Source organism: Ailuropoda melanoleuca, chromosome 7 (genome assembly GCF_002007445.2).
Source record: "Ailuropoda melanoleuca isolate Jingjing chromosome 7, ASM200744v2, whole genome shotgun sequence".
Lineage (NCBI taxonomy): Eukaryota > Metazoa > Chordata > Mammalia > Carnivora > Ursidae > Ailuropoda > Ailuropoda melanoleuca.
Window position 1 is genome coordinate 84,039,488 of NC_048224.1, and position 15,313 is coordinate 84,054,800.

At 37.2% G+C, this 15,313-nt stretch overlaps 1 protein-coding gene across 1 annotated transcript in view; it reads left to right on the forward strand.

Moving 5' to 3' along the window:
- The first annotated feature begins 781 nt into the window (after positions 1 to 781).
- SUCLA2 (succinate-CoA ligase ADP-forming subunit beta) overlaps positions 782 to 15,313 on the forward strand; it is a 42,292-nt gene continuing 27,760 nt past the window's right edge. The window contains exons 1-2 of the mRNA XM_002919114.4: positions 782 to 871; positions 5,789 to 5,969. Of these exons, the coding sequence (XP_002919160.2) occupies positions 782 to 871; positions 5,789 to 5,969 (271 nt within the window). The remainder of the gene's footprint in view (positions 872 to 5,788; positions 5,970 to 15,313) is intronic.

Below are 15,313 nucleotides of genomic sequence, written 5' to 3' on the forward strand. Positions count from 1 at the left end.
TAATGCTTGTCAGCCACTCCCGTCTATTCCTGGGTTAACATCTTTTACACTGAAAACTCTTTGACACATTTTAAAACTAGATATACATAGGAGAATAGGTGCCAGTCACTTGTCCAGTGGTCAGTTCTTGATGGGGGCACACGTCATCTCAGGATCTGCAATGCTTAGTGTGTGTATCTCATTCACCTTGAGAACTCTTTAAGAAATACAGACGTCCTGACTCCACTCCTTAGATGGGTCTGGTGAAGGAAATTCTTCTAAAGCTTCCTAGGCGATTTCTGTGTGTCATCTGGATTGGTAACTAGTGGCTGATCGTCTTTTTTTTTTTTTGAAGGTAGAATCGCTCTGTTTTTTTCACTGCTGTATCAGCGCAGACTTTGGCACAAAGCAGACACTGAGTACTTATTTTTTGAATGAATCCCATCTTACAGATAAGAACTGAGGTTCAGAGAAATTCAGATCACACAGATGGCGACGCTAGTCATCTTTACAATACTACATCTTACCACTTCACTAGGGAGAGTTCGGGTTGGTTTCTGGTCACAGGTTGGACATTGAGGCTGCGGTGCTGAGATCTAAAGGTCAAAGTTTGCCCTGTGCCGGGCAAGTCCAATTCGCTTGAGCGGGCAATTTTTGCTAAGGGAATCCGCATTTGCCGAGGTCCCGCCCTGCATGGGTGGGGCCAAGGGTTCGCGTGCGCGTCAGGAGCAGCTGTGTCGCCAGTCCGTCTCGCGCCTGTGCGCCTGCGCACGGCGCCGAGGGGACGCGGTCGGGCTCAGAAATGGCGGCCTCCATGTTCTACAGCCGGTTATTGGCCACCGCCGCCCTTAGGAGCCGCGGGTCCCGGCCGGCGCTGCGTGCCGCCGCCCAGGTATTGCGGCCCAGCCCGCTCTCGCTTCGAGGGTCGGCAGGAGAAAGGGCGAGGTGGGAGACCTGGCTCCTGTGGGCGAGATGTGAAGGGATGTGAGGCTCGGCTTGGGGTCACTTCGCAATAGGTGACATTGGGTGACATGGGGTGCCCAGCTGGGCCCGCGGGCGGATTGCCCTGGAGTGTTGCCCGCTGTCACTGCGAGCGGGCCGATGTTTGCGCCGCTCTGCTCTCGTCCTCAGCCCGCGACGCTCCCGGCCATCCGGCTGCGGCTGCTTACTGAGTTTCTGAGGGGCGGCGGGGAGGCGGGTGAGGGGCGCTTCTAAGTGGAGGTGAGGGGGCCTGAGCAGTATCTGCTGCTTTTCCCGCACCCCGCGCGGTGGGCAGAGGCTTCCGCGGTCCTTCTTTGGGGAGAGGGAGAATGCCCTTCAGATGTACTTTTATGTCCCTTGGGAGCTGTCATAGGTGGGAATGTCTTTAACAGGACCAGCTTGCTGACTGGCCTTTTTTGGGACGAGGCAGGGAAGTTTTCCACCTCCTTCATGTAGTTTTTTACTGTTCTGTTTGTTAACAGTGGTAATAAGATGATGTTTATCAGTTTACCAGCTGGGGAAGTAAGACAGTTATCTTTTGGATCACTTCATTTTGGGGTAGAGTATAACGTAATAATCACAAGTTTTTGTTTGTTTTGGGTTTTTGTTTCGAAGTGTCTACGGTGTGCCAGGTTCTGAGTAGGCATTTTACTTGCAGTTTCTTGTTAGGCTTTTCAGCAGCACTATAAGGGTGTCATTATTATCCTCATCATTGATGAAGAAACTGTGGCTTAGAGAGCAAGTAATTTGGGCTCCGTCACAAAGCAGGTAGGGTCAAAGCTACCAGAACTGTCTGGCTCCAAGCCTGTGTGCTTGAATCTGCTCTTCAATTTTTTCCGGAAGGCTTGGCCTGTTCTTTCCAACGTTGGCACCAAGAAACTCGTGAAAGGGCAAGATTGGCTTCATAAGTCAATTCCAGAGTTTTAGATTATGTTCTGAAATTAACTCCTTAGAAATGACAAGAATGAATTGATTTAGACTTTTTTTTTAATACTCTAAACCTGGCAGTGAATTACATGAGTATGCTTCTTAATAGGAGAAGTGATTTTTTTGGCCTTGAACTTCCTTCTTATGAGTTAGAGTGCTGTCTTGTTTTTAGAAAATGAGGATTTGGTGAACAAATATGTTTTCATCTACCCTTTTGGAAGTTCTTTTAAAAGCTCTTGTCTCTCCATATGGAGGTGCCTAGTATGTTATCTTACAACATCTCTTCTTGTCCACCCACACATTAAATAATACAGCTTTAGAATTTGGAAGGCCCTTAATCTACCCCCTTGCTTTTGTAGATGAGGACACAGAGGTACAGGATCCTAGGAAACTTGTTCAAGGTCACACATTGAGCTTAGCAAATATTCTTAAACATTTTGTTTAGTTCTCTGACCCCCCCCTTCTAGTTTCTCTGTAACTTTTGTCCAGTGTATATCTGATAAAATAGTTCAGGTTATGAACAGATGAACTAATTTTAAATATTTTCTCAGTTGTGAATCACATTCCCCAGTAACTATATTTTCCCACTTTTGAATTAATATGATTTAAACTAGGTGAATGATTAAATGAGTGGTGGCTTAGGGATTTGGCCAGCAACTGGTGGCCTTTTAGCAGTAGGAATCTTCTAAATGATAATCTGGAGAAAGACAAAGACTTACATGTGGGAATCCTTGTGATTATGCAGCAATATTTATTGCCAGCATAATTAAAAAAACTGATATTTCAGGTCATAACTTCTAGTGGTGCAAGGAAAGGATTATCAACGCTTCAGATATTAAACCTTTAAGGGAGTATAAAAGCTATCAGCATTACCTTACGAGCACTACCGAGTCTTTGTGAATGTGGGTATTTGAAAGAAACTGTAAAAATATACTCAGAGCTTTGTGTCATTGGTTTACCCTGAACTTTTTTGGGAAAAATTTCAAACGGATAGAATGTTCCAGCAATAGTACAGTGGGTACATATATTGCTTTCATCTATATTTAACATTTTGCCGCATTTGCTTTATCTTTAAAAAATTACATTCATGTGTGTATATGTATGTTTATATATGTATGTATGTATACATTCATTTATTTTTGCTCAACCATTTGAGACTAGGTGGCGGGTATCATGGCACTTTATCCCTAGATAATTATTTTAGCACACGCCTTTTAAACATAAGGACATTCTCCTAAATAACCACAACATAGTTACCATATGTAGGAAATTTGTAGCTATCATACTTAGGAAATTTAGATTTAGATTTCCCCAGTTGTTCCCAAAGTGTTCTTAATAGATATTAGTTTATTTTTATTTATTGATTGATTTTCTTTAAAGATTTATTTACTTATTTGAGAGAGAGAGAGAGAGAGCGCACCCGTGAGTAGGGGGAGGGGCAAGGGAGAGGTGAAGCAGAGGCTGAGTCTGGAGCCTGCTAGGGGCTCCATCTCACCATCATGAAATCATGACCTGAGCTGAAACCAAGAGCTCAGTGCTTAACTGACTGAGCCACTCAGGAGCCCCAAGTTTTTTTGTTTTCAAACTGGGATCAGGCCTCTGTAGTATTTTTCTAGTCTGTCCAGCTACTTAGGTGCTGCGTAATGACTCTGAATGCTCTTATATGTGTTGTAGGTGTTCATTTACATGCTCATTTACATTAAATGAATTTTGTGGCTGAGACCAAGTCGGTTTTATTCTTTTAGCATCCCTAGCACAGTGTCTGGTATATAGGCATTCAAAAATGTTTGAGTGTATAACTGTTTTTACCAAGCTCTGCTAGGTACTCCCCTTGCCCCTTTATTTTTATTGTTATTTTGAGGTATAATATATATAAAATGTACAACTTTGGGCAGCTAGATTAATTTTTATGTATGTATACATCTGTGTAGCCACCATTCAGATCAAGATACGTAATACTTTCAGCCCTCAGAAGCACCCATGTCCTCTTTCCTTATCAGTATTCCCTAACAGAAGGTGACCGCTAATTCTGACTGACTTCTATCACTAATTTTGACTGGATTTGAACTATATAAAAAATATAAGTATGTATTGTTGTGTCTGGTTTCTTTTCCTCAAAATTATGTTTTTGAGATTAATCCATTGTTTTGTGAGCAACAGGTATTTTAAAAAAATTGCTCTGTAGTATCCTGGTATATGAATAATGCCATATTTTATTCTGTTGATGGGCGATTGGGTCATTTTCATTTTTTATTTATTATGAATAAGGCTGCTATGCACATTCATATATATATATATATATATATATATGCCTTTTGGTAGACTAAGCACTCATTGCTGTTGGGTATATACCCAGGAATGCGATTTCAGAAAGTAGGTGAGTACTGAACAGTTTGGGATGTTGCTGGTTTTTAATATTGAAGTGACACTAAATCAAGGAGGTGAGCTTCTCTGGTGAAATGTTACTCAGGATTTTAGCTTACCAGGTGAATCAGAAATAAGTTGTTATTAGGTGTGATTGACCTTTTCGACTAATGGTTCTCAAACTGTAGGGTGCTTAAGAATCGGGTGAACGGCTTGTTATGAATGCAGATTTCCTGAAGCCCATTCTAGAGATTCTGATTTTGTAGATGAGAGTGGGGCCCCAGAATCTGCATTTTTAGATACATCCCAGGTTATTTTGATGCAGATGGCTCATGAACCTCCTTCAAGAAATAGACTGTTTTATCAAGCAATAGGAGATAATCCAGAACTACACATTTCTAATCCTCTTAGGTCTATAACATGGACTGTCAGTAAATGGTTTCCAGTATTTTACATTAAAAAGAAATAGACTGTATATATGATCCCTTTAAATTCAATTTTTATGCTATTGTGTGTTTCATATGAACTGTGTTTCAGTATTCTGCATTCTTTGTATGGAGAATGGAAATGTATGGATAATACTTAAATGGGTAATTTCAGTTCATTCATCCAGGGCTTTCACAGCATTTAATTTGTTCTACATATTGTCATATAAAGTTGTCAGGATTGAGGAATTTGGATGATATTTGCAGGCTCTAAAATGAAGAGTTTCATTGAGAAAGTCAACTGGAAAGTGGTATTTGGATCAACACCTGTGGGGGAGTGAAGGCAGGAGGATTGAGTAGAGGCAGAAGTAGAACTGTGTTGCAGTTGCAGTAGGAACCTTTTCCTTTCCTGTGGGAGATCTGGAACTAAGATGGTCCTTCAGAATTATCCCAAATTGGGGTGAAGGGATAGGACTTTATATTCTTACCTTAATCCCCAGTGACCAGACATTGGATGCAGGCTGACAGGGGGAAGGTGTGACTTTGGGCAAGGAAGCATCAGTGAGAGGACTCAGCTGAGAGCTGTCAGTAGCCAGCACTACCAGCAGCACACCACTGTGATCACTGCAGATGAAACCAGGATTTTGAATCTTGTGTGTATGAAAGAGTAATCACCCAACTATCACTCAACTATGACATACCTAGTGCCAAGCGATTTGTTAGGTGCTGGGAGAATGGTGGAGAGAAGAAAGTTGGGAAGGATTTTTGGTTTGTTGGAAAAGATGAGGTTGGTTTTAGAACTGCTGAATTTGGCATTGAGGTAGAAATGCTCAGTAGGTCATTAGGGATATGGTAGTGAAGCTCAAATAAAAAAGACTAGATATGATGAGAAAATAGTTAAAACTACAAGGGTAACATTTGATATTTAACTGGTAGGTTAGTTCTTAAGTTATAATTTAGGTACTTTGAATATTATTCTTTGATGATTTAACGTAATGGTTTTATTATAGTTATGAAGAACCATGTACTGTATATAAAAAAAGTATTTTGAGAAGGTGTTTTTAGTAAGTTCCAAATTACTGTCATATATAATATGTCCCCAATTTCTTTAGGTTCTGGGAAGTTCTGGATTTTTTAACAACCATGGACTCCAAATACAGCAGCAGCAACAAAGAAATCTCTCACTACATGAATACATGAGTATGGACTTGTTGCAGGAAGCTGGTGTCTCCATTCCCAAAGGACATGTGGCAAAATCACCAGATGAAGCTTATGCAGTTGCCAAAAAATTAGGTACCAACTTAAGAAAAACTTACGCCACTTTGACATGGGCACTTCTGATCAGATGTGAACTTTACTTATGGTTTATAACAGTTTATAGGTTTTATTTTATTTTTTAAAAAATAAATTTTATTTACTTAGAAGGTGGAACTTTATGACTGTTGACATTCTAAAATTATTATGAGATTTTTATGAGCTCCCAAGGAGCTAGTAACTTAAGAACCAATTATGTTGGCATTAGGAAGCCTTTAAAAGTCTTGTTTTTAGTTGAAATATAATAATGAGGTAGGAAGTTCTGTTTAATATTCTGAAGCTTAAGAGGCTGGTGTCTGTGATGTCTGTGATGAATCTTCAAGGAAATAGTGAAGAAAATCTTAGCTCTTTATGTGGTTATAAGGAGGTCTGATATTCCTCCGCTGACTTTTTTTTTTGGCAGGAAAAGTATGGAACCAAGGTGGCGGGAGGGAGGAGAGAAGCTGAGTGCTAGACTGTAAGCTCCATGAGAGCAGGGTTTCTTTGTCTTATTTTGTCCAGTGATACGCCCTAAATTCTTAGAAGAGTACCTGGCACTTAGGTAATCAATAACTATTGAATGAATTATTAAATGAATTAAGTACTTGCCCATGTTTATTAGTAGATTCTTTTATTGATAACAGAAAGCTTAATAGCTTTTGTTAATTTGAATTTTGTTAATTTATATTAATCTCTTAATTAAAAAATATTGACTTTAGAAGATATTCCTCACTTTTACATTTTTAATGATTTAATATGAGGCTATAATAACGAGTAATGTACTAGCTATACATTGCATTTTATTTTTAGCAGTGTTTAAAATCCCACCAATTTTATGTCGATTAGCACAATCTCTGTTGTATGTATACTTGATTAATACGGCTTTGAACGTGCTTTGGTGAAGACTTTGCTTTTATTAGTATTTTAAGAAGGCAGTGGAGCATTTTAAAATGTTTAAAATTTTTAAAGTTTTACTCTCATTTTGTACTTACTTGTTTCTAGAAGTTTTTTTTTTTAAACTAGAGTTTTTAGAGTTTTTTAAAGTGAGGGCATGTACAAGTTCAGAAATATGTCGTATAAGTTGTGTTTTTGAATGAGATGTTGACTTGGAAGCACGATTTTTCATTGACAGTTTTTTGTTAATCAGAAAAAATCCTTTTTATTCAGATTGTAAGCAAACTTCTTTTATTCATTGAAAGCCTTGTGTAAATTGATATTTTGGGGAAATTTTTGTTAATTAACGGTGACCTGTAGCTTGAACTTACGCATGGTAAAGGATGTGCCTGCCTCATTTTTACCTTCAAATTATAGAGGCTCTTAAAGGTCAAGTTTAAAGAAAACTCGTGATTGTACTTTGTATTTCTGTAGTATTTCTTGCAAAGGTTACTTTTTAAGAACTGTTCCCTTGAGATTTTATCTTAGCTCTATGACCTAAACTTGGATTTCTAGAGTCAGCTAAGTAGGAGGGAAAACTTGAAAATGCAATTGAGAAAGTATAAGGTTTTCTTATTCTTCTGGTCTGTCCTTAAGAATGAAATTTAGACCCATGACTTTGTTCTTTTATTTTTGTTAGTCTAATCTCTTGAGTGATGATTTTTTGTTTGTTCACCAATTCTTTCCTTTGTAATAATGCTGAAGCTTAAAACATTTTTCATGCCAGTGTTAGTAAGGCCTGATTTATATATAATGAAGTTGGCAAAAACTATTTTTTTCTATTTCCAAATTATTATAATTGATTTTTCTGTATTTTCCATATATTTGCTCATTTAGTCAAAGTTCATTGTTTTGTCAAAAAAAAGCTCAGTGTAGGAACTTTTTCATAAAACAAATAGGATTTATTTGGATGCCACTTTCTTGATTTCTTTACTCCTTATAAGCTTATTGATGCTTAAATGATTAAAGGAAGAAAGAATAGTTAATATGTGTAGTGTATACACTAATTATGAGTATTTCCGGGAAGGTCTCTGGGACCAGGACTTATATGAAGTAAGGAGTGGATAGGCAGCTCTGATTTTGAACCCCTTGGAACAGAAGGTATTTTGTTCAACCAGAAATTATGTTTTTATCAAATAACACTGCAGATAATGATCATAGTATGGAAGTGGGATTAGTGACTAATGAGGTCTTTTAAATTTAGAGAATCAGAAATGCTGCTTTTAAAAGATATATTTAGTAACTACTATGAAGATGTTGAATACAGTTTTGTCTTTTTTTGGGAGTTATTAATGTCAGAAGATATTGATTATAGTATCTAATTGCACAGGGTTTGGTATAAGGTGCCTTAGAAATATACCTGGTTCTGTCCATCTAGCTAGCAATTCCCAGTGCTGATTTTGGCTACTTTGCTTCTTGAGTTACTGAACAACTCGCAAAGTATTAATTCCCATTTATTAAAAACTCTTACATCACGAACTGATAGAGTGAGACATAAATGCATTACAGGTGGGCCAAACTTGCTTTCCCCTCAGTTATGTGAGTTAGCATGGGAACTGGGGCCACTGAACCTTACAACTGGTGACTCTTGAAGTAGCCCTGGCCTCTTTCTCTCTATTCCCTATAAATTCTATAATTTTTCTATGTGTATCATGATGTGAAAAAAGTTGGAAACACTGTTCTGGAGGCTAGTTTGCCCATTGTGAATAATTGAAGTTAGGGATGGAAGAATGGTTCAAAAGAAATCTAGTTTCTTTTCTTTTCTTTCTTTTTTTTTTAATAGACTGGTTTTTCTCATACCCATTTTTAAAAAGATTTATTTATCTTGAGAGAGGGAGAGAGAGAGATTGAGAGCATGCTCAGGGGGAGAGGGAGAGAGAATCTCAAGCAGACTCCCTGTTGAGCACAGAGCCTGCCTGACACAGGGCCTGATCCCAGGACCCTGAGATCATGACCTGAGCCAAAATGAAGAGTTGGATGCCTAACCAGCTGAGCCACCCAGGCTCCCCTTCTCATATCCATTTTTATTTTATTATTTATTTATTTATGGAGATATTTATTTATTTATTTGTCAGAGAGAGAAAGAGAGAGAGAGTGCACAAGCAGGGAGGGCAGCAGGCAGAGGGAGAAGCAGGCTCCTTGCTGAGCAAGGAGCCCCATACAGGACTTGATCCCAGGACCCTGGAATCATGACCTGAGTCGAAGACAGACACTTAACCGACTGAGTCACACAGGCATCCCCTCATATCCATTTTTAATGATACCTCTTTATTGGACTGGTCATTAATTTCATGATTCTGTATTGCCAAGAATAATATGTTTTAGGCTTGGGAAGTTTCTCTTATTTTTGTTCTGATTTTTGGAGGAACTATAAAAGCTGTGCTTCATAGAATTTTAAAAGGGAAATCCTAGTACATAGCTCAGATACAAATACATCTTAGTTCCCCTATTACCCTAAGTAGAATTGCATCTGTATTGGCTTTCCATGTTTGAAATTACACACAATGTAATCATTTGCTGCTTGAAAATTGTTCAGTCTAGTGAAATTTATGTTGCCTGACTAGCCTGTCTTTATTGCATATTTTGTTGACCCTTTTTTTTAGAGTAGACTTTAATTGCCAAATTCCAAATTTCTTTAATAATAGTACTTATATCTGCACATATTTTTTAATTGCTTAAAACAAAATTTATTCTTACATTTTATGAGGTTAGAAGTTTGAAATGTGTCTTAAGTCCCATCTTTTTCTTTTTTTTTTCTTTAATTTTGACCACTTTCATCCATTTTTCCTATCCCCCACCCCCTGCCTCTGGCAGCCACCTATCTGTTCTCTGTGTCTATGAGGTTAGTTGTTTTGTTTTATTTTTCATTTCCATATATAAGATTCCATTCGTATGGAATATGTCTTTCTCTGGCTTACTTCACTTACCTCTCAGGTCCATCCGTGTTGCAAGTGGCAAAATTTCTTTTTTGTGGCTGAACACGCACACGCACACACATATGCCATAATTTCTTTACCCATTCATCCATCGATGGATACTTAGGTTGTTTCCATATCTTGGTTATTGTAAATAGTGCTGCAATGAACATGGGGTACATATATTTTTTCAAGTTAGTGTTTTCTTCAGATAAATACCCAGAAGTGGAATTGCTGGATCATATAGTAGTTCTATTTTAATTTTTTTGAGGAACCCTTTTACTGTTTTCCACAGTGGCTGCACCAATTTATATTCCCATCAACAGTGCACGCGTGTTCTCTTTTCTTCACGTCCTCACCAACACTTGTTATTCTTTGTCTTTTTGATAATAGCCGTTGTAGGAGGTGTGAGATATCTCATTCTGGTTTTGATTTGAATTTCCCTGATGAACAGTGATTTTTGAGCATCTTTTTGTGTGTCTGTTGGCCATCTGTATGTCTTTGGAAAAATGTTCACATCTGCCTATTGTTTAATCACATTTTTTCCCCACAGTTGAGTTGTTTGAGTTGAGTTGTTTGGATATTAACTCCTTGTCAGATATATGATTTGCAAATATTTTCTCCCATTCAGTAGGTTGTTGTTTTATTTTGTTGATGATTTCCTTTGGTATGTAGACACAGTCTCATTTATTTTTGTTTTTGTTACTTGTACTTTTGGTGTCAAATTGAAAACTTCATCACCAAGACCTATGTCAAAGAGCTTGTCACCTATATTTTCTTCTAGGAGTTTTATGGTATTTTAGGTTTTATGTTTAAGTCTTTAATGCACTTCAAGTTAATTTTTGTGTATGGTGTAAGATGGTTGAGTTTCATGCTTTTGCACATGGCTGTCCAGTTTTCCCAACACAATTATTTTGTTTATTTATTTAAAAACTTTTTATATTTATTTAGTTATTTTTATTTTTTATTTTTTTAGATTTTTAAAAAATGTATTTATTTGTTAGAGAGCACAGAAGCAGAGAGAACAGCAGGCAGAGCAGGCAGAGGAGGCAGAGGGAGAAGCAGGCTCCTTGCTCAGCAAGGAGCCTGATGCGGAACTCAATCCCAGGACCCTGGGATCATGACCTGAGCCAAAGGCAGATGCTTAACCAACTGAGCCACCCAGTTGTCCCTATTTAGTTATTTTGAGACAGAGAGAGAGCAAGTGTGGGGCAGAGAGAGAGAGAGAGAGAGGGAGAATTCCAAGCAGACTCCCCGCTGAGTGTGGAGCCCAACATGGGGCTTGATCCCAGGACCCTGAGATCATGACCTGAGCTGAAATCAAGAGTCAGACGCTTAACCGACTGAGTCGCCCCTTCCCAGCACCATTTATTGAGGAGACTGTCCTTTCTTCATTTTATATTCTTGGCTCTTTTTTGATAAATTAATTGACCATATATACATGGATTTATTTCTGGGCTCTCTATTTTGTTTGTTATGTTAGTAGTATACTGTTTTGATTATTGCAGCTTTGTAATGTAGTTTGAAATCCAGGAATGTGATATCTCCAGCTTTTTTCTTCTTTTGCAAGATTGCTTGGCTACTTGGGGTTGTTTTTGTGGTTCCATACTAATCTTAGGATTGTTTGTTTCTATTTCTGTGAAAAATGCCATTGGAATTTTGATAGGGATTGCAAAGCATCTGTAGATCGCTATGGGTAGTATGGACATTTGAACTGTATTACTCCAGTCTATGAGTGTGGAATATCTTTCCATTTATTTTTGTCTTCTTCAGTTTCTTTAATCAGTGCCTTACAGTTCAGTATACAGGTCCTTTACCTCCTTGGTTAAATTTATCCGTAGGTATTTTATTCTTTTTGATGCATTTGTAGATGAGATTTTTTTTTAGTTTCTCTGATAGTTCATGATAAATTTATAGAAATGTAATTGACTTTGGTGTATCGATTTTGTGTCCTGCGATATTAGTGAATTCATTATTCTAATAGTTTTTTGTTGGGGTCTAGGGTTTTCTATATATAATACCATGTCATATGCAAATAGTGACAGTTTTACTTCTTCCTTTCCAATTTGGATGCCTTTTATTTCTTTTTCTTGCCTAATTGCTGCAGCCCGGACTCCCAATACTGTGTTAAAGTGGCAAGAGTGGGCATCCTTCTCTTCTTGCTGATCTCAGAGGCAAAGCTTTCAACTTTTCACTGTTGAGTTGGATATTAACTGTGGGCTTGTCATATATGGCCTTTATTATGTTGAGGTATGTTCCTCCTATACCTGCTTTGTTGAGGTTTTTACATAAAATGGATGTTGAATTTTCCCAAATGCTTTTTTTGCATCTGTTGAGATGATCCTTTGTTTTCTATCCTTCATTTTATTAATATACTGTATTACATTGACTGACTTGTGGATGTTGAACCAGCCTTTCATCCCTGGAATAAATCCCAGTTGATGATGGTATATGATTCTTTTAATGTATTGTTGCATTTAGTTTGCTAATATTTTGTTGAGGATTTTTGCATCTATGTTCATCAGGGATATTGGCCTGTAATTTTCTTTCCTTGGGGCATCCTTGTCTGGTTTTGGTATCAGGGTAATTCTGGCCTTTTTTAAAAATGAATTCCAACTGTTCCCACCTCTTGTATGTTTTGGAAGAGTTTGAGAAGGATTGGTGTTAATTCTTTTTTTATTGTTGGTAGAATTCACCAATAAGCCATCTGGTTCTGGACCTTCATTTGTTGGGAGGATTTTGATTACTGATTCAATCTCCTTACTAGTAATCTCTTCAGATTTTCTGTTTCTTCATGATCCAGTCTTGGTAGGTTGTATGTTTCTAGAAATTTATTTCTTCTTCGTTGTCCAGTTTGTTGTCATGTAATTGATCATAATAGTCTCTTATCCTTTGTGTTTCTGAATTTCCAATTGTAATAGCTCATCTTTTTGTATCTGATTTTATGAGTCCACTCTTTTTTTTTCTTGGTGAGTCTAGCTGAAGGTTTGTCCATATTGTTCATCTTTTTGAAGAAGCAACTCTCACTTTCATTGATCTTTTCCATTGTCTTTTTAGTCTCTATTTATGTTCTAACCTTTGTTATTTCCTTCCTTCTACTAACTTTGGGCTTCGTTTGTTCTTCTTTCTTAGTTCTNGTGGAGGAGCCTGATGTGGGGCTCGATCCCATAACGCCGGGATCACGCCCTGAGCCGAAGGCAGACGCCTAAACCCCTCTGCCACCCAGGCGCCCCCATATTGTTCATCTTTTTGAAGAAGCAACTCTCACTTTCATTGATCTTTTTCATTGTCTTTTTAGTCTCTATTTATGTTCTAACCTTTGTTATTTCCTTCCTTCTACTAACTCTGGGCTTCGTTTGTTCTTCTTAGTTCGTTGAAGTGCAAAGTTAATTCATTTGAGACTTTTCTTGTTTCTTTAGACAGGCTTTTATTACTGTGAATTCTTAGACTGCTTTTGCTGATCCCATAAATTTTGGTATATTTCCATTTTGTTTGTCTCAATGTATTTTTTATTTCTTTTTTTATTTTTTCCTTGACCCATTGGTAGCATGTTGTTTAATCTCCACATATTTGTGAATTTTCCAGGTTTCTTCCTTTAATTGTTTCTGGTTTCATACCATTCTGGTTGGAAAAGATGCTTGATGTGATTTCAGTCCTCTTAAATTGATTAAGACTTGTTTTGTGGTTTACCATGTTATCTATCCTGGAGATGTTCCATGTGCACTTGAAAAGAATATGTATTGTGTTTTTGGATGGAATGTTGTATATATGTATATTAAGACCATGGTCAAATATATTGTTTAAGGCCTGTGTTTGCTATTGATCTTCTGCCTGGATGACCTACTGATTGATGTTGGCGGGTATTGAAATCCTCTACTATTAATGGAATTGCTGTCTCCCCCTTTATGTCTGTTAATGTTTGCTTTATTTAGGTGCTCTAATGTTGGGTGCATAAATACTTACAAATGGTACATCCTCTTGTTGAATTGACCCCTTTATCATTACATAACACCCTTCTTTGTCTCTTGTTATAGTCTTTGTTATAAAGTTGATTTTGTCTGATATAAGTATAGCTACCCCATCTGTCTTTTGGTTTCCATTTTCATGCAATATCTTTGTTCATCCTTTCACTTTGTGTCCTTACGTCTGAAGTGAGTCTCTTATAGGCAGTATAGATTAGTCTGTTTTTTAAATTTATTCAGCCNTAAGTATAGCTACCCCATCTGTCTTTTGGTTTCCATTTTCATGCAATATCTTTGTTCATCCTTTCACTTTCAATGTCCTTACGTCTCTTATAGGCAGTATAGATTAGTCTGTTTTTTAAATTTATTCAGCTGTTCTGTGTCTTAGTACTAATGTTTAGGATTCTAGTATAATTAAGGTAGAATTTTGTCTGGTTGAATAAACATGTGCAAAGTTTGCCAATTAATGAATAACAACCTGGAGGGAGATTTCTAATGGCATATAATAGGACTTTGCCTTCTTTTTTCTTCTTCCTAGTGTTTTTATTAGATGACTGTATATAAAGAATGCTTAAGACATTTGTGAATAACTAAAGCTAGGAGGGACATTGACTATATTTTAAAGACATCCTTGGAATCCATAAAAGATTTTGTCTGACTAGAGCAAAGGGCCAAATCTAGTAAGACTGTAAGCTCTCTAAGGGCAGGATAAGTCTCTCTTGCTCATTGGTGTATCTGGGGCTCCAGCAGGTAACTGGTATATAGATGTAATTGTTGAATGAATTAACGGAATTGAATAAAATCTTTGTTTCAATCAGTTGTCCTCAGATTTCTCTTGTAATCCCCATTGTCTTGATAGTTGATGAGACTGTATTCATTAATTTTTTTTGGCTTTTCTTTTGTTGTGAAGGGCTTTTTTAGAAGGAACTTTTTTGAGGAATCATCTCTGCCCTTAAGGAGTTTATATTCCTAAAGAAAGGAAATTGACACTTTGGAGGAAGAGACTTCTGTCTTGTAAAATGTTTTTGAAAAACAATCCTTTATTACTCTAATAGGTCAGTCTTTTAAGTTCTCAGTTTAATGTTAGGAATATTTGAATTTAGCTCAGCAAGTCATTAGTTAAACTATTGACCATTTTTACATCATATTTACACTGTTGGGATTACATTTATCTTCTTTGGATATAAATTAATATTTCTGAAAGTACTAGAAGACCAGGTAACCAGTAACAGGTAAAATGACTAGTGGCTGCTCCTTTTATTCTGGGCATGAACTTTGTAATTTGCCATTGTCCCAGAAGCTACCTGTTTTCTTTCCAATAAGAAAATTATTGTTCATTTTAAGGAAATTTCTTGTTTTCTCTAATCTTCATCTAATATTAATTGTTTTTACCTGGGAATGGTGGGGACTATGGCAGATAGAAAAGGGTCTGTCTTGTTTAAACAAGGCACTTCTAATCAGCTTTAGTTGCAGGGTCCAGTATTTGCAATTTTTAAAAGAGCAGTGGAACATCAAGATACGTAAGAATTCTTTC